General features: G+C 44.8%; 1 protein-coding gene across 2 annotated transcripts in view; it reads left to right on the plus strand.

The window, feature by feature from the left end:
* The first annotated feature begins 360 nt into the window (after positions 1-360).
* The window catches only part of LOC124619411 (DNA polymerase lambda-like), a 178,196-nt gene continuing 159,753 nt past the window's right edge, over positions 361-18,803 (plus strand). The window contains exon 1 of one of the 2 annotated variants that reach the window (XM_047145771.1): positions 361-1,148. In XM_047145771.1, coding sequence (XP_047001727.1) covers positions 654-1,148 — 495 coding nt within the window. In that variant the 5' untranslated portion in view covers positions 361-653. The remainder of the gene's footprint in view (positions 1,149-18,803) is intronic. The other variant, XM_047145770.1, reaches the window with a different exon arrangement.

Raw genomic sequence — 18,803 nt, forward strand, 5'->3', positions numbered from 1 at the left:
CGTAGCAACAACAGTAATTCATCATCGCTATTACACTATCAGCAAACGTGAAACACAACAAAAACTCTTAACATTATAAACTTCAAACGCTGCGGAATGCACACACGCACAGCGAAGTCCCGAAAACACGTGACAATCCTGGTTTAATGTTGACAACATGCGCAGAACGCAATGCTCACTCCAGAGATAATTTCTCTATGCATAATACCATTCAAAACATATTATGAATATTTTTGCGTGACGTTGCCGGTCCGTGGCGTGACGTTACGTGTAGCGTAGATCGACCTTAAATGTCACATTACTAAATTAGAGTTTGACAGCTTCCGCCAGTTGGCAATACTGCCAAATGCACCACCAGATTCAAACTGACCTGCGTCAGCTGTACTGCTGTAGTGATTTGTATATCTATATTACATACGTTGTTTTGTAAGGGAGACAAGGTGCCAACGATGTTGTGGGCGTTAGTTATTTGCGGGACGTTGCTGTTAAAAATATAAAATAACACTGCAAGGGCGTCACGTAGATATATCGAAAGACGGAGACATTAGGTATTTCATGTAAATGTTCTCTGCAATGTTGGTGATGCCAAATTAATATCGTACACGTGAACATTAGTATCGTCTCTAACCTTGGAATGCTGTTAACAGGGAAAGATGGAGTCTCGTCCCCAACAAATATTTGCAGATCGTACATATTACATATTACCAGCCCGTATCGGCAACACAAGACTAACTGTATTGAGAAATAACATTCAAAAAATGGGGGGAACTGTGACAAAGTGTGCAGAAAAAATGGACAGTTCTCGTATTCTTATAATTGTTGACGAATCTTTCCTTAATAAACCAGATAAGTGTTACGAGATTCTGAAAAGTATGCATGTAGACTGCTTTCATGTGGAAATAGTGACTACGAAATGGCTCAGCAGCTGTTTGAAGGAACGCAAATTACTAGACACAGAACCGTTTATGTTACATCTAGAGCCCGAACATGGTGAAAAAAAGAACAATGGAGGTTCCAACATTAGTCAGAATCAACCAAGTATCGAACGTGAATCGGCACTGAGAACCAATCTAGCAAGTGATGAGCGGTGCATGGATGAGCCAGCCACGCAGTCGTCACCACCGAAGAAGCAAAAGACAAACACTGAAGCAAGTAGTTTAATCTTGTAATTTAGTTCGTTTATTTGTGTACCTTTCATCTTTTGCCCATCGTTTTGTATTTCTGCTGGATAAGTTCGATGATGCTTAACACACGAAACAAACAACTTAAGCTACCATATGTATGAAAATTTATAAAGTTGCAGAGAGTTGTTCAACTCAGAGTAATCTTAAACTTCTTTCTATTTGGAAATATGGTGAGGACAAGTTTCAGCACAAACACCTTTTCATGCTACTCTGTCGTGTGCAAGCCTCTGCATCTCTAAATAACTACAACAACCTACATCCATTTGAATTTGCTTAAGCTACTGTCTTCCTCTACAATGTTTACTCTTGATTCTCTCATGATTCCTTTATGCCTCAGGATGTATCCAATTAACCGATCCCTCATTACTTGAGATGTGCCAGAAATTAATTTTTTCCCCAATCCCCATAAGTTACACAGTCTACCCATCTAACCGTCGGCATTCTTCTTAGTTCTATATTTCAAAAGTTACTACTGCCTTCTTCTTTTGTCCACATTTCACTTCAGTACAAGATAAGCTGGCTGAGCTTCTTGTAGAAATAGTATGGGGTGGGGGGAGGGAGACAATCACACCTTGTGGCTACTGGTATCACAGAGGTGCCCCCTTTTTTTTTTTTTTTTTTTAGTCAAGAATTAGCACTTGGGCATCCTGTTATGATGGAAGTTAAAATGCTTGAGAATGCACAGAATAGTAAGGTTAGCTTATTTCATCAGAATGTTAGAGGATTGAGTAATAAGGTAGAAGAGCTTCTTGTCTGTTTGGAAAATTTAGAGAGCTGTGAAAAGATAGATATACAGCCACAGAGTTAGAGAAGTGAAATATAAGAGATTACACTGTAGAATATGGGAAAAGGAGGCTATTTGGACAACACAAGTTCAAAAACATCGAGATAAGTAGATTTTGTAGTGATGAGCACAGAGAATAGTGCACTTGTGAAATAATACTCAAAAAGAGTTCATTTTTAATTATAATTGCATGTAGATCTTCATTAGGAAAATTTAATCTCAGTGGTTGACTTTCCAACAGGGTAGATAAAGAAGGTAGGACCCTAAGAGATATTTTATTTGATGAAGGTCAAGCAAGGAAATAACTGTGGCTCGATGCACAGGTAGGATAAGTAAGACTGTGCCGTGCAGTATAGATACTCCTCGTAGAAAATCAGATAGAATAATTAATTACGCCAAAGCAAATATGCACATGTCAGAAATCAGTAATTCTGGCAACAGACTTTCGGCTATATGGAATCTAGTGAAATGAGAGACAGAACAATCAGCCAAAGAACAGGGTAACGTCAGTATTGACTTAAATAGAAGGGGTAGAAATGATGACTCATAGGTAGAAAATGTGTTTTAATAATACTTTCCTAAATGTAGTGGAAAATATAGGGACAAGCAGTTTAAGTGAAAAAGCATAGCAGTATGCTGAAAACGCAAATCTCATGAAATTCAATCATATGAATGTATGACCAACTGCTGCCTCTGAAATTAAGGTTAATTATATATTCAGTCAAAAATAAAATCTGAGATGGATTTGAGGGTGTTTCCAACAGAGTACTAAAGATTTGTTCCTATATAATAAGCCCTGCCTTATCCGAAATATGTAGGCCAATGCATCTCTTAACTCAAGGCATGTTTGTACAGAGATTGAAATATGCTATTGTTAAACTTCTGTTTAAGAAAGGTAATAAGAGAGATGTCAACAGCTACCAACCTGTTTTGCTACTGACACCATTTTTCAAAATTTTTGAGGTGGTGTATTGTAGAACAGTATTCCAACTGAGCAACAGTATTATCCTCAGTAAATCAAAGTTTGGTTTTCAGGAGAGTTATTCAACTGAGAATACGATTTGCACATTCACTTACCAAATTTTGCAAGCATTAAGTAACAAAACAGCACTGGTTGGTGTTTTGTGTGTTTATCTAAGACATTTGACAGTGTGAACCACAATATCTGCCTAGATGAACTGAGGTTTTATGGAATTGATGGTATACCCAATTTGTGGATAATGTCATATACAACAGAGAGAATACAGAGAGTTGTTCTTTGTAATTCAACCAATATGGGGAGCTTTCTCTGGCTGAGGAGAAATCGCATATGTAGTTCCCCAAGCATCACTCTTAGATCCATCAGTGTTCCTCATATATGTAGATGATCTTCCATCTAATATACAACAAGCAGATTTTTTTTTAGAATACATTAGTATTGTAATCACTCAAGCACACATACAGCAAGATAAGAAGTGGTAAACAATATTCTCAACTGTGTTATTGACTGGTTTTCTGATAATGGTCTCATTCTCAATTTTTAAAGAGAGAACATATTCGGTTCTGCACATATAGATGTACTGTGTTAAATATGAGTGTAACACACAGTGAGGAAATAATAAGTAGGGTGGAAAAAAAAATTGGTGTCTATATTGATGAGAATTTAAACCAGAAAGAGTGCATTTTAGAACTCTTAAAACAATGTACTTCACCCACATTTGCACTTAGAATCATTGCAATTCTTGGGGAGAAACAAACCAGTAAACTGACATATTTTATATATTTTCATTCAATAATGTCCTATGGAATAATGCTCTGAAGAAACTGATCTCCAAGAAAGTAAGTCTTCATTGCTCAAAAATGTGCTGTAATAATATTATGTGGTGCTCACCCAAGATCATTTTGCAGACATCAGTTTAAGAAGTTCTGCATTCTGACTACTCCTTCACACAGTATATTTGTTCCCTCATGAAGTACGTTGTAAGTAATCCACTATGGATCTAAATGAACAATGATGTACTTAATTACGCTACCAGAAGAAAAAAAGACATTCATTTCTGCACATTAGCATTGTCCTAAGTACAAAAAGTAGTGAACACTGCCCCAGCCAAAACTTTTGATCACTTATTCAGTGAAATGTCTGACAAAGAGCAAAGTCAAATTTGAAAACAGACTAAAAAAGTTTTTCCTTGACAACTCCGATTTCCTAGAAATGAGTGTATGGCGTCGTTGGCCAGGAAGCCCCACCCGGGGAAGTTTGGCCACCAAGTGAAAGTCTTCTTTCAGTCGACGCCACATTGGGCGACTTGCGCGCCAGTGATGAGGATGAAATGATGATGAGGTCAACACAACACCCTAGATTAAAACTGTGTGCCAGACTGAGACTAGAACTCAGGACCTCTGCCTTTCGCGGGCAAGTGCTCTACTATCTGAGTTACCCAAGCACGATTCACGAACCGTCCCCACAGCCTCAAGGTAGGAGACAAGGTACTAATGGGGATGAGGCTGTGGAAATGGTTCGTGAGTCGTGCTTGGGTACCTCAGATGGTAGAGCAGTTGCCCACAAAAGGTCCTGAGTTCAGGTATCGGTCTGGCACACAGTTTTAATCTGCCAGGAAGTTTCAGTTGTTAGCTTCTGAAACACCCAATTACCTCTGGTTCTTTCAGTTTGTCCAGATCCCTTCTCATTAATTTCCTACCTTTTTGCAATCTTTTCATTTTTAATCTAGGGTTCAGAGTCCACATCTACCTTTGGAAGTGTTTTGAAGTTTTAAGATATAATTTTGAAATCTCTGTCATACTATTACATAATTTTTTTGAAACTTTCCTGTGTATCCAGGTCTCTTCTACGTATACAGAATTCTTTCATGATTATTGAACTAAGTGTTAGTGACGATTACATTATGCTCAGTGCAAAATGTGTCATTCCTTTCCTCTATCCATGTTCCACAACTTTTCTTCTCACCTTTTTCTAATTTGAAGTTCAGATTGTATATAAATTTTTATTCCTCTTAACTATCTGAATAATTTTTTCTTCTCATCATACATTCTTTCAATTTCTTCATCATATGGAGAGCTAGTCAGCTTATAAACTTGTACTAATGTGGTGGGTGTTGGCTTTGTGTTTATCTTGGCTATAATAATGTGTTCACTTTGGTGTGCGTAGGAGCTTATCTGCATTCCTATTTTCTTGTTCATTATTAGACTTCCTCTTGCACTACCCCTATTTGATTTTGTATTTGTAACTCTTACTCACTTCACCAAAAGTCCTGTTCATGCTGCCACTGTATTTTGCTAATTCCCACTGGTATACCTAATTTCAGTCTGTCCATTTCCTTATTCAAATTATCTAGCCTGCCTAACTGAATAAGAGACCTAAGATTCCACATTCTGAGCTGTAGAATGCCGGTTATGTTTTTCCTGGTGAGCACATCCTTTTGAGGAGTCCCCACATGAAATCTCAATGGGGGACTATTTACCCAAAAGGATGTCATCATTATTTAACCAAAGCTGCCGCCTCTCACGAAATATAACTGCTGTAGTTTCCTCTCGCTTTCGGTAATTCGCAGTAACAGCATAGCAAGAACAGATCAGTCAGTCATCCAGGTTGTTGCCCCTACAACTGCTGAAAGACTGCTGTTTGACTTCTGTCCTCTGCAGAAATATCCCTCCATTGTGGCTGCACCTACAGTACAGCTATCCGTATCTTTGAGACACGCAATCCACCCCATTTCGGCAAGATCCTTGGGTCATAGGGGGACTTAGCTGACAACAGGAATAAAACTTTTACAAAATAACTAATTTTGATGCAGATACTTCGAGTCCCATGGTTAATCGGAAAAAGAAATTTGCTTTTAAAATATTTAAGGGAAAGTTAGCTTAGAAAAAAGTCCTGCTGGTTAAAGCAGTAATGTTTCTCCTTGCAAAATATGCAAGAAAAAATGAATAACTGATAAGAGTTTTCATATTTCCCACACACAAACAGCATGTGATTAGCATCCCCAAAAGAGACTTAATTACATTGACATTATTGGGTTCCCTTAAAATTTGCATGGTAGGGATGTGGAGGAAGATTGTAGTTATACTCAATATAGTTGACACCGTTGTGAAGAAACATGTACTCTCTCTCTCACATTGTGGCAACAACACTGGCTTGCAGTATCTTGTTGGAGAGGATGTGATGTCTGCCATTTACAATGTTTGTAGTGTTCCAGACAGATTGCCACATTTCTCTTTATGTGGCCTTAAAAATATGAGTGACGAACTTTCTCATTTGAGTTGATTGCTTCTGGAATTGTGTAGGTTGTTAGTTGATTCACAGCTTGTTGAAGGAGTCTTTTACACGTGAGGGTAGTCGAATTAAGGTGCTTTAGGAGTCTGTAGTGATTGATATTGTGTCCCAACTTGCCTGTCGGCCAAATCAAAGGGCTTCCCGTATTGCAGCAGCTTCTGATTTTTATATGGCGGCAGCTTTTGGCAAACTGTAATGCCTGACTTACTGTAATTGTAAGTAGAACAAAATGTGGCACATTTCAGTTAGTCTTAAGGAGAGCAGATTTTCTTGATGGCTCACAGAATGCCTGTGCACTGGATGGTGCAGTATTTTTAAGAGACAGCTGCTTGTATTTTCAGGTGTGACTGATACATTGTTGTTGTGGCTCACAAATTCATGTGCTGGCCCACTAGAAAAGTGCAGACATCAGGGGCGGGGCGGTAATGACGCCCAAGAAATGGGCCATGATCTTTGCACCCATGCTGCGAAAAAACCCAGTTGCAAGCCACGGACCCAACATGTTTATGCCGACAAGGCGTTGCTATCCAGCTTCGCTGCCCAGGCTGTGATTTCTGATCTGTTTTAACAAATTGCGTTCATTTGTTTGTGGCTGATGATGTCTTAGTGCCACTAATGGTTTCCAGAGTTGAAATCCCATATCTCTGTTAGTTATGTGTATTTTGACAGCTTTTTTAATGTTGGAGTCCCAGTATGTGGAGGGGATGAGAGAGAGGATCGTGGTTTCTCCATACTGCCTTCTGCATCCCATGTTAAGGCAGTGTTCAGCAGCAACAGATTTTTCTGGCTGACATAGTCTGGTGTGACTTCTATGTTAATTGCGTCCATCCTTAACAGTGTGACATGTCTAGCCAGTGTATGATATACCGCACTGACACAGGATTTTATATATTCCTGGTCTTAGACATAGGTCATCTTTACATTGATGTCGAGGGTGGAACATACTTAATCCAATGTTTTTTGAGTAGTCTGTCAATTTTAAAGGGAAAACCATCAACATAAGGTAGGAAAAATCATCCTCATGGAGTTTACTGTTTCTTCGGATTTCTCTTGAGGTTTAGTGTGTGATAGTCGAAATGCATTGCAAAACTGTTTATCAGAGTACGTGTTCTGAACAAACACAGAGTGGAGATGGTTGTGCTCTGCTGATAAGCTCTCTGAATCTGAGATAGCTCTAACCCTGTGAACAAGAGTCCATAATACACTGCTGCATTGTTTGCACGATAGCAGTAGTAGTTTGTAAGTACAGGTTGGTGTGCATAGGTTCATGAAACACAGTGTGACCCAAAGAAACACCATCTTTTCTATGAACCTTGACACCCAGCTGAGGGTATCTCCATTCGTGTGCAATTCCACGACGAAGCAAATGCTCAGATGGAGGGAGTTATGGTACTCCAAATGTGAGGGTAGCGGTGGTGTCTTGTGTGGCCATTTCCAGGATCATTTTTTACAAAAGGCTATTATTCCTGAATGTGCTGACAATTGGTACACAGAAGATGCTGAAGGCTGTGGAGCACACATAGCAGGCACTGTTGGTGAACAGATAGCTGGCCTGTCAGAAACATGTTTGTTGACATTTATTAACAGAGTTGGTGAGGCACGTCTCTTACTTCAGTAAGTAAAGTCTTGACTTAAAAAGCTCTCATGGCCCCAACACAAAGTCAAAGTACTGTACCAGCAATGTTTTATACATGTTGAAAAATGAAGCACCCATAATGGAAAACTGACCTGATAGGCCTAAATGTTATATAAATATTTGTTGCTATTTTAGAGTCAGTTCCCCACCATGCAGTTGTGATACTTCTCAAAATGTTCAGCCATTGTGGGACATTTTGTATGAAGTATTCAATATGCTGGTGGCAACTAAATCTATAAACTGAAAATCAACTCTTAAAAATTAGACATGCGGACCCAACAGGAAATTCTAGTTAATGCCGCCAATTTCTGGGTAAGTGATGTACAAGCTACTGCTACAGTTTTTGATTTGTAGTGAATAAACCACTCACATATTTCAGTCGTAGCTACATCCATTCTCCAGCTAACCGCACCTAGTGAAGCTATGGTTAGCAAAAAGGCACACATCACCAGCATACTGGAGTCTTTTAGCTTATAGTAACACAGGCAATATGTGAGCAGGCACACATATTGCCAAGGTTGTTTTTATTATGCTGCAGAAGTTCTGTTAAGAAGCCCCTAAACATCCTCCTTACAGTCCCAATCATTCCCAATACAACTTCCATATTTTTGGAGCCCTGAAGAAAAACATTCATGCCCATCAAAAGGTGCATGTCTGGGTACAATCATGATTCCCTACACAGCCGCAAACACTTTTCCATGAAGATGCCAACTATCTTGTCTCTTGGATAAATTTATTGACAGTTATGGTATTTTGAAATTAGTTTTGAAATAATAAACAGTTTCCTTACTTTTTTTTCTCTCTGTTTCACTTTCATTTGACTGCTCCTTGTGTATCAGATGAAGATGCAGAAAGGTGTTGATGGCATAAATGAGTTTATAATGAAAACCAAGTAGCTAGTTTAACTTCTTTGACAGTAAGTGGATGTCTGCTTGGTACCTGTGGTGTGCGTACTGTAAGACCTTCGGTACACACACCATCAGATTATTTGACTTGTCGCTCTAATGAAGTAGGTGAGTGTCAGCAATATGTCTCGTGGTCTTATTGTGGCGTGTTTATCTTCTGCCGTTAGGTCAGACGATAGAAATGCCACTTGCACGCTTAGAGTAGCAGATTGACGGTCACCAACTTTAAACAGAACTTGATTAATTTTCACACACATTTATTAAAATAATAAAAATCATAGACCTTACTTAACTTGATTCTGGATGCTATTTACAATTGACAATCTGAAGTTCCTTTGGTCTTGGTACGTTAATCTTATTCTCACATAGCTCTGATACTTGACAAAGTGCCTATACATTTCTCTTCATGGCTATGTACAGGAATATGATAATCTTATTATGCGCAGACTGAAACTTGACTATAGACTAATGCAGACTGACTCATCGGAGGTCTGTACACTCGTTGTAATACCTTGAGCATTCAGGTATCACTGCGCGAGTGTGATCCGCGAGGAGAAAAGGTTCTACGTTAGCAGTGATCTCATTGGCTGCATTACATATTAATACGCGGATCAGCAGAAGCAGAATTTGATCCGTCTCTAAAATAGTGCCATCTCGTAGTGCGGAGACGGACGAGCCCTGCGCCTGCGCTGTTGTGCTTAGCGGGGTGCGCTCTAGTGGGAAAGTGGTGTATGCGCTGACTACGCGGAACTATGTACACAACAGTACCACAGCTTCACTATATGCAGGCAGTCTGAGACTAAAGTAACTATGAGTCAGATAGGCAAGTAGGCTTTCATGACACAGTAGAAATAGCTCTCAGCTACGGTCACGTGGTAAAAGCACTGTCTGTCCCTGATTCCAGTAGTCATGTTGTCCAAAATGCTGTTTCCTCTCTTAATTCTGTATCATAAATTCATCTGCAATTATGTTTTTATTATTTGTTAATAGGAGCATACACAAGAGTATCATGATCTCTAGTGCTATTCAAACTCCAAATCAGGTAATTTTATTTACTTAATTTACCCTGTCAAGGTATCCCTTTAATCAGGTACTCCATTAATCTTTGTTATTTGAAATGTGAATTTAAAAGTTTTTTTTAATTTGTTTGCATATAATTTTCTTCAAAGTTACTTAATTTTTGTATTTTAGGTACCCTATAGGACTCCTTTACTGGTTATCCCATTGTGGCTTGCTACTGTGCTCCCACAGAGTGAACCTCTGCCTCTGTAGACCTACACATCCATACTGCTTTGGTTTCAGATTTTGCCTTCAAAAGTAAAATAATTGTGGATCAGGATGTGGTTGGCTAAGAGGATTAAGAAAGAGGTGGTGGGTTCCATATCAGGAGAACATTGTGAATGGTAGTGTTCCAAGGCCGCAAGACCATGGATGAGGGGAATGTTGGTGTACAATGTTTCGTATCCACAGTGATGGGCCCTAGTTGTTTTTGCATCCTAAAACAAAACAAAACAGAACAGTATCCACAGTGACCAACAAGGAATCTGATGGTAATGAGACAAGAACAGTGGAAAGGTGGTGAAGAAAGTTAGCAGTGTCTTGGCAGTAGGATGGGAGCTTGTGAACAACAGTTTGGGGGTGAAAGTCTTCAGAGGCAGAGATTCTTTCTATGAGAGCACTGTAACAAGCCATGATGGGACAACCAGTACAGAGTTGTGTGGATTTTGGAGAGTATATAAAAGGCAGGAGTGGGGGGGGGGGGGGGGTTGCTGATATGAAGAGGAAGATGGTTTCAGGTGTCTGCTACTGGGATGGATGTGAAGCCTGGAGTTATTTCTAGTCATTTTGATACCTCCCCCCATCAAATCCCTCATAGTTGTCTGATTATGCCTTGCTCACTTAACTTCACCTTCCACAATGCCAAAAACTTTGTCCAACCTCTGTGACACACTGCTTCTGAACACCCATCCCCCAACACTATTGTCAGTCTTTCAGCTGAAACTCTGACCCCTGCAGAATCCTTAGTGTATTTGAAACACCTCATCTGTAGCCCAAAACCTAAGTACAGTCATGCTGAACTTCCAAAGGGCCAATTTTCCTTTACGGATTCTTAGTTCTTTATCGTGCCCCCCGCTGACAACAGCCAGCCAAAAACTCAAGGAAGACCCTTGTTTTAAACAGTTCTAATGTATCTCCAGCTGTGATCTTCCTCCCCTTTCATCCAGTCACCCCCAGGTAATATTTTAAAAATTTCTCACTTCCAGCCTTCCTTCGTAAAATCCTCCCCACAGAATACAGCATCACTGATATGGAGCACACGGGTATCTGTTGCATGAAAATCAATGCAGACCTTATCATCCTTCCTGTGGACAAAGGCTCCACCAGTGTGGTCATGAACGGCAATGACTGTAGCTGACCCCTCTGCATACTAGCCTTAAGACCTGATCGAATCCTACGAGTCCAGTATGACTTAAGCAGCTCCTCGAGGTCTTAGGTCCATCGCAAAACCAAACACCTGAATACACCTGCCTCATCACACTAGCAACCCAGTCTCCACTCTCCTACATTTTAACCTACTCCACAAACCCCCCCCCCCCCCCCTCCCTCCAAGGTCATACCATTGCAGCTGGTTCAGTGCTTCCACAGACTGAACCTTTACCTTTGGTGACCAACATCTTGAAACTATAGTCTGTAAACTTTCATTCTACATCCGAGACACCACTCATTTCCTTCACCAACTTTCCACAGTCCCTATCCTGTTACCACCAGACTCATCGTAGGTCACATCCTGTTACCACCAGACTCATCGTAGGTCACAAACATCGTCCAAGCCCATTGTCGTGCATTCGTGGGCAGGGGGAAAAAGCCTTTCCCATTGTCATCCTATAGCAAACCCACCGCTTTTTTCTTTATCCTTCTGTCCAGCCACATCCAGATTGACAGTTGTTTCACTTTTGAAGGCCCAATCTATAACAATGGAGAACAGTTTGTAACACAACTTCTGTTGAGTTTGAATTTTGAGTTATTGCAGAGTTAAATGGGCATGATAATTTCAAAACTGTAGCTAGTTTTCTTCTAACATGGCAAGTTTCTTCTGTACACCTTGTGTGAATGTGGTCCCTCTCTGCAGGATTGAGCACGGTTGCTGGTGAGGGGAGGGATGAATGACACAATTTTAGACTAGTGACAGGTTTGCGTTGTCTAGACCAGTTGAATGACAGTTGAGCTACTGTAGTGAGACTATATGTATCACTCTGATATAGTGAAGCACATTCTGATGTGTAGTCAGAGTTCGTGTTTGTATAATAGGTTAGCAGTGTTTAGTTGAACTGGAACCTTTCCTTATGTCTGCCTCTGGCAGTCTGCACTTTAATGACTAAACAGCCTCAATTCATTTTGTTAAACGTTTGCCAGTTTTACTATTCCCAGTCAAAGGACAAACATCAGTACATTTGTCAGGCAAACCTATTTTAATGTGAAAATTGGTGATGATCAATCATGGGCTCCCCACAAAATGTGCAAGCAGTGTGCCAAGCGTTTACGAGTGTGAACGAAGAGAGCATGTGATTGTGATAAACTTTCATTTGAAGATCATATAATTCCCTACCCCCCCCCCCCCCCCCCCCCCCGGCTAAGAACCTGAGAAAATTCAGGTCCTGTGTACAGTAACTACGTGGGTCTGAGGCTTCCAGCCAGTCATGTGTTGACCAGCCTGGTGTGGCAGTTGAAAATTGCAAAACGAAAAACATTTCATGTTCAATAAATTATTCACACAGGAGAATCGCACAAACATACTGTTGTTTGACCATCAAACAGACTCCCATATGGACAACATAGAATTAAGCATCCTTGAAATAGAGAAACAACTGAAGGAATTGAAAACAAATGTCACCAGTTCCAGACGGAATCCGAACTCAGTTTTTCAAAGAGTGCTCTGTGGCATTGACCCTCTTATTTAGCTTGCACTTATCATCAATCTCTCATCCAGTGCAAATTTCCAAGCAGCTGGAAAAAAAACACAGATGACTCCTGTGTGTAAGAAGGGCAAAACAATGGATCCACAAAATTACCCCCCCCCTGCGGGTTCGGGGGTTAGAATAGGCCCGCGGTATTCCTGCCTGTCATAAGAGGCGACTAAAAGGAGTCTCACATGTTTCGGCCTTATGTGATGGTCCCCTCTCGGGTTTGACCTCCATCTTTCTAAATTATTCCGAAGAGCGAGCCAATTGGGGACGGGCGCCTTACATGGTGCACTGTATCCGTTGTGCATTGAGACCTTTAGCCGGCTTTTTCGTCGTTGCAATGGTGTCCCGCTTGTTTTCCATCTCTTGGGCGAGGATCCGTCCCTGGGTGCGATTCCCACGCTGCACTCTGCAGTGTTGCTTTTAACTGCGACGACGACCTTGGACATTTTTGCACCTAAGATCCAGCACGGTAGCCAGTCTGTTGTGGTGGGGCCGCCATGTACCCTGTTGGTTGTAGCCCCCTGACAACACAGGGATCGCTCTACTGATGCCTGTGCCGTTAACTCCTCACGTATGCCACGGAGTAGATGCCCATCTCCCTGGGGCATGAGGACTCCCGGCAACGGCCATCCTGCCAGGTGGCCATTGCTGCGGCTGGGTGGCGCCCGTGGGGAGGGCCCTTGGTCGGAGTAGGTGGCATCAGGGCGGATGACCCGCAATGAACCGTGGTACATCATCTCTCGCTGGCGGCCAGCCACCAGCAGTCTCTAAGCGTTCGAGGGCTCATTTTAAAGCTAACGTTTATGACCCCAAATCGTTCCCCTCCCTGGCCACACCATGGGAGGAACGAAAGGCAATGAATGACAGTGACGTGTCTTCGCCCAGGTATCTCGTCTGTACCAGAGCTGATGGTGACTCGTTTCTATCCGTGAAGCCTCAGTTCTTTGTAGAGCATTTAGAGGACAAGTTTGGGGAGGTGGAGGGCTTGTCCAAAATGCGCTCTGGGTCAGTTTTGATAAAAACGGCATCCTCTGCCCAGTCACGCAGGTTACTTGCTTGTGACAAGTTGGGGGATGTTAACGTTACCATCACCCCACATAAGAGTTTAAATATGGTCCAGGGTATTATTTTCCATCGGGACCTACTTTTGCAGTCTGATGACGAGCTGCGCGCCTATTTAGAGCGCCGTGGTGTACATTTCGTCCGGTGCGTTCATCGGGGTCTGAGGGACAATCAGGTAGCTACCGGTGCCTTCATCTTGGCCTTCGAAGGTGATACATTACCAGAGAAGGTGAAGACGATGGTCTACCGATGTGACGTCAAACCCTATATCCCTCCCCCGATGCGGTGCTTTAAGTGCTGGAAGTTCGGTCACATGTCCTCTCGCTGTACTTCTAGCCTCACATGTTGAGATTGTGGACGCCCATCTCATCCCGATACTCCATGTGCCCCGCCTCCCATCTGTGTCAACTGCGGGGAGCACCATTCACCTTGCTCGCCAGACTGCAGAATCTTCCAGAAAGAACGTAAGATCATGGAATATAAGACCCTGGACCGACTGACCTACACTGAGGCTAAGCGGAAATTTGAACGGCTACATCCCGTGCGCATGATGTCTTCTTATGCCTCCACTGTCACTCCTGCTCCAGCTCCTTCAGCTGCAAGTCATACCATCAGCTCTCAGAGTCAGAGGACCTCACCTGCCCCCTTGACGATGGGGGCCCCTTCTCTCGCTGTTGCTCCCACACCATCTACCTCGGGAGCAGCACCCACTAAACCGCTGGGGACACCAGTCCCCACTTCTAAGCCGGAGAAGCGTAAGTCTTCTTCGGCTTCTCTCGCTCGGAAGGGATCCCTTGGGTCACTCCCTTCCCAGGTTCCTACCAGCGGCACAGCAGACACCAACCAGTGGCTGCAGACGCCACAGGTCGCTGGTCGACCGGCTTCGCGATCCTCTTCGGTCCCGGAGACTGACTCCAACAAGCCCTCTCAACAACGGCAACCAAAGGAACAGCGAGAGAAAACGACTTTGAAGACCCGTAAGACCAAGACCCCTGCGGTGGCACCTACTCCACCGGTACCTAAAAGCTCTGCGTCTGACGATGAGGTGGAGATCCTTGCGTCCACTGAGGACCTCGATCTCGCCAGTCCCTCAGACGCAATGGATAGCACTTGCACGGGTGCTCCATCGGAGGCAGCAGGTGACCCAGCGGCGTAATCTGCCTTCCCAGTCCCGTCACGCCTTTCTCCGCCATGGACAATACCATCCTCCAGTGGAACTGCAGCGGTTTCTTCCACCATCTAGCTGAGCTCCGCCAACTTATCAGCCTTCACCCTTTCTTCTGCATTGCTCTTCAGAAAACTTGGTTTCCAGCAATGCGAACCCCCGCCCTCCGTGGCTATCGGGGTTATTATCAGAACCGGGCAGCATATGAAAGGGTGTCTGGTGGTGTCTGCCTCTATGTCCTTTACTCTCTGCACAGCGAGTCTGTCCCTCTCCACACACCTTTAGAGGCTGTCGCTGTTCGGGTGTGGACGCCACAGGCTGTTACCATCTGCAGTCTTTACCTTCCACCGGATGGTGATGCCTCGCAGCATGTCCTGGCTGCGCTGATAGCCCAATTGCCGCCACCTTTCTTGCTATTGGGCGACTTCAGTGCCCATAACCCTCTGTGGGGTGGGTCAGTGGAAACAGGTCGAGGCGCCACCGTTGAGCATTTATTGTCGCAGCTCGATCTCTCGGTTTTAAATGATGGTGCCTTCACACACTTCAGTGTGGCGCATGGCACATACTCCGCCATTGACCTTTCAATCTGTAGCCCTAGCCTCTTACCGTCTGTCCAATGGAGTTTGCATGACGACCTGTGTGGTAGTGACCACTTTCCAATCTTTCTGTCACTACCACAGCGTCACTCTTCTGTGCGCCCTAGCAGATGGGCTATGAATAAGGCTGACTGGGACTTGTTCTCCTCCACTGCCGCTATTGAGCCTCTCTCTAATGACGACATTGATGCGGTGGTTCAATCGGTCACCACCGGCATCGTTACTGCCGCCGAATCTGCCATTCCCCGTTCCTCTGGGCCCCTCGGCGGCGGACTGTGCCTTGGTGGTCGCCTGAGATCGCTGCAGCGATTAAAGATCACCGGCGGGCGCTACAGCGTCACAAGCGACATCCCTGCATTGAACACCTCATCACCTTCAAACGGCTGCGAGCGCGGGCCCGCCGCCTTATCCGCCAAAGCAAGCAGGAGTGCTGGGAGCGGTATATGTCCACCATTGGCCTCCATGTCTCTCCATCGCAGGTCTGGGCCAAGATCCGACGCCTCTATGGCTATCGGACCCCTGTCGGCGTCCCTGCGCTCTCACTGAATGGAGCAGTTTGTACAGACTCCGGCGTCATTGCAAACCGCTTAGCAGAGCATTTTGCTATGAGTTCCACTTCTGCGAATTACCCCCAGGCCTTCCGCTCCATTAAAGAGCGGATGGAACGTCGGAGCCTTTCTTTTCGCACCCACACTTCTGAATCCTACAATGCTCCAGTCAGTGAGTGGGAATTTCACAGTGCCCTTGCCGCTTGCCCTGATACCGCTCCTGGGCCAGATAGCATCCACTGTCAGATGCTGAAACACCTTTCAGTGGACTGCAAGCGACGCCTCCTCGACCTGTACAAGCGTCTCTGGGTTGAGGGTGAGTTTCCGTCGCAATGGCGGGAGAGCATTGTCATCCCCGTTTTGAAACCGGGCAAGAGCCCTTTGGAGGTGGACAGCTACCGCCCCATTAGCCTCATCAACGTTCTTTGCAAGCTTCTCGAGCGAATGGTGAGCCGGCGCTTGAATTGGGTACTGGAGTCTCGGGGCCTTGTGGCTCCATCTCAGGGTGGGTTCCGTAAAGACCGCTCTGCCGCCGACAGTCTGGTGAGCCTGGAGTCGGCCATCCATACTGCCTTTGCCCGCCGTCAGCACCTGGTCGCTGTCTTTTTCGACATGTGGAAGGCGTACGATACGATGTGGCGTCATCACATCCTTTCCACGCTTCATGGATGGGGTCTTCGGGGCCCTCTGCCGATCTTTATCAGAAATTTCCTGTCGTGTCGTACCTTCCGCGTGCAAGTCGCGGCCTCATCTAGTTCCTCCCACGTCCAGGAGACCGGTGTGCCACAGGGTTCTGTTTTAAGTGTCTGCCTGTTTTTAATAGTCATTAACGGGCTCGCTGCGGCCGTGGGAAATTCTGTCACCGCTTTCCTGTATGCTGACGACTTCTGCCTTTCTACAGCTCTATTGGCATTGCAAATGTTGAACGTCAACTACAGGGCGCTATCCGCAAGGCGCAGTCTTGGGCTGTAGCTGATGGGTTCCAGTTTTTGGCAGCCAAGACCTGCGTTAAGCATTTCTGCCGGCGACGTACTGTCCACCCGGAGCCGCGGCTTTATCTTGCCGGCAAACTTCTTTCAGTGGTGGAATCACAGAGGTTTTTAGGGGTGGTTTTCGATGCCCGGTTGACTTGGCTGCCTCATATCCGGCAGCTTAAACAGGCGTGTTGGCGGCATCTAAACGCTCTGAGATGCTTGAGCCACACCCACTGGGGCGCCGACCGATCTACCCTGTTGCAGCTCTACCAGACATTAATCCAGTCCCGTCTGGATTTTGGGAGCCTGGCTTATGGCTCAGCATCCCCATCTGCGTTACGGGTGCTGGACCCCATTCTCCACAGCGGGATACGCCTTGCCACTGGTGCTTTCCACACCAGCCCTGTGGACAGCTTACTAGTGGAGGCAGGTGTCCCTCCACTGCGGTTACAACGCCAACAATTACTGGCTGCTTATGCTGCCCATGTTTTTAGCTTGCCCGGGCATCCAAATTACCGTGTCCTGTTCCCGCAGTCAGTCGTCCATCTGCCAGAACATCGGCCCCGGTCGGGTTGTCCGATCGCCGTACGCGTCAAGGAGCTTCTCTCCAGGCTTGGGTTTTTCCCTGTTCCACCTCCTTTCCGGGCACCTCTGCGTACAGCCCCGTGGTGTGTTCCTCGCCCTTGCCTTCGGTTCGACTTGGCACAGGGCTCGAAGGACTCAGTCCCTCCAGAGGCCTTCCGCCGCTGCTTTTATTCCATCCTGGCCACGTATCAGGGCTGTGGAATTGTTTACACTGACGGTTCAATGGTTGCTGGTTGTGTCGGGTATGCGCTAACTCTACGGGACCATTCCGAACAACGTTTCTTGCCGGATGGCTGCAGCATTTACACTGCTGAGCTAGTCGCCATCTTTCATGCCCTAGAGTATATCCGCTCCTGCTCAGGTGAGTCCTTCGTTATCTGTAGCGATTCCCTGAGCGGTTTACATGCTCTCAACCAGTGTTTTCCTCGTTCTCGTCTGGTGATGGTTACCCATGAGTCCCTGCATACTATTGCGCGTTGCGGCCACTCTGTGGTCTTTGTATGGACCCCTGGTCACGTCAGTATCCCGGGCAATGAACGTGTTGACCGCCTGGCCAAACAGGCCACCAGTGAACCCACCCTGGGCATTGGCCTCCCGGAGACTGATTTGCGGGCAGTCTTCCCCCGCAAAGTTCTCTCGCTTTGGGATACTGAATGGCGCAATCTGCCCACGCCAAACAAACTCCGTTCTCTAAAGGCGACGACGCATGTGTGGCAGTCATCCATGCGAGCCACTCGCAGAGATTCAGTTGTTCTTTGTCGGCTCAGCATTGGCCACACCCGACTGTCTCGCAGTTATTTATTGTGTCGTGAGGACCCGCCTCCCTGTCGCTGTGGGGCGGTTTTGACGGTGGTGCACATTTTATTAACTTGTCTGCTTTTAACTGTGCTCAGGCAGACATTTGCGCTGCTTGATACGCACCCTGCCCTTTTACTAGATGACTCTGCCATGGTGGACTTGGTTTTGCGTTTTATTCGGGCAGGGGTTTTTATAGTTTAACCTGAGTGTTTGTTTTTTAGTGTTGATTCTGGTTTTTAGCCTCTGATTTTAAACTGAGTTTTTAATGTGTTCTTGGTGGTTGGCTTTTCCTCTTTTTTTTTCTCTATGGTCAGCCAACCACCGTCACACT

This window comes from Schistocerca americana, chromosome 6 (genome assembly GCF_021461395.2).
Source record: "Schistocerca americana isolate TAMUIC-IGC-003095 chromosome 6, iqSchAmer2.1, whole genome shotgun sequence".
Classification (NCBI taxonomy): Eukaryota; Metazoa; Arthropoda; class Insecta; order Orthoptera; family Acrididae; genus Schistocerca; species Schistocerca americana.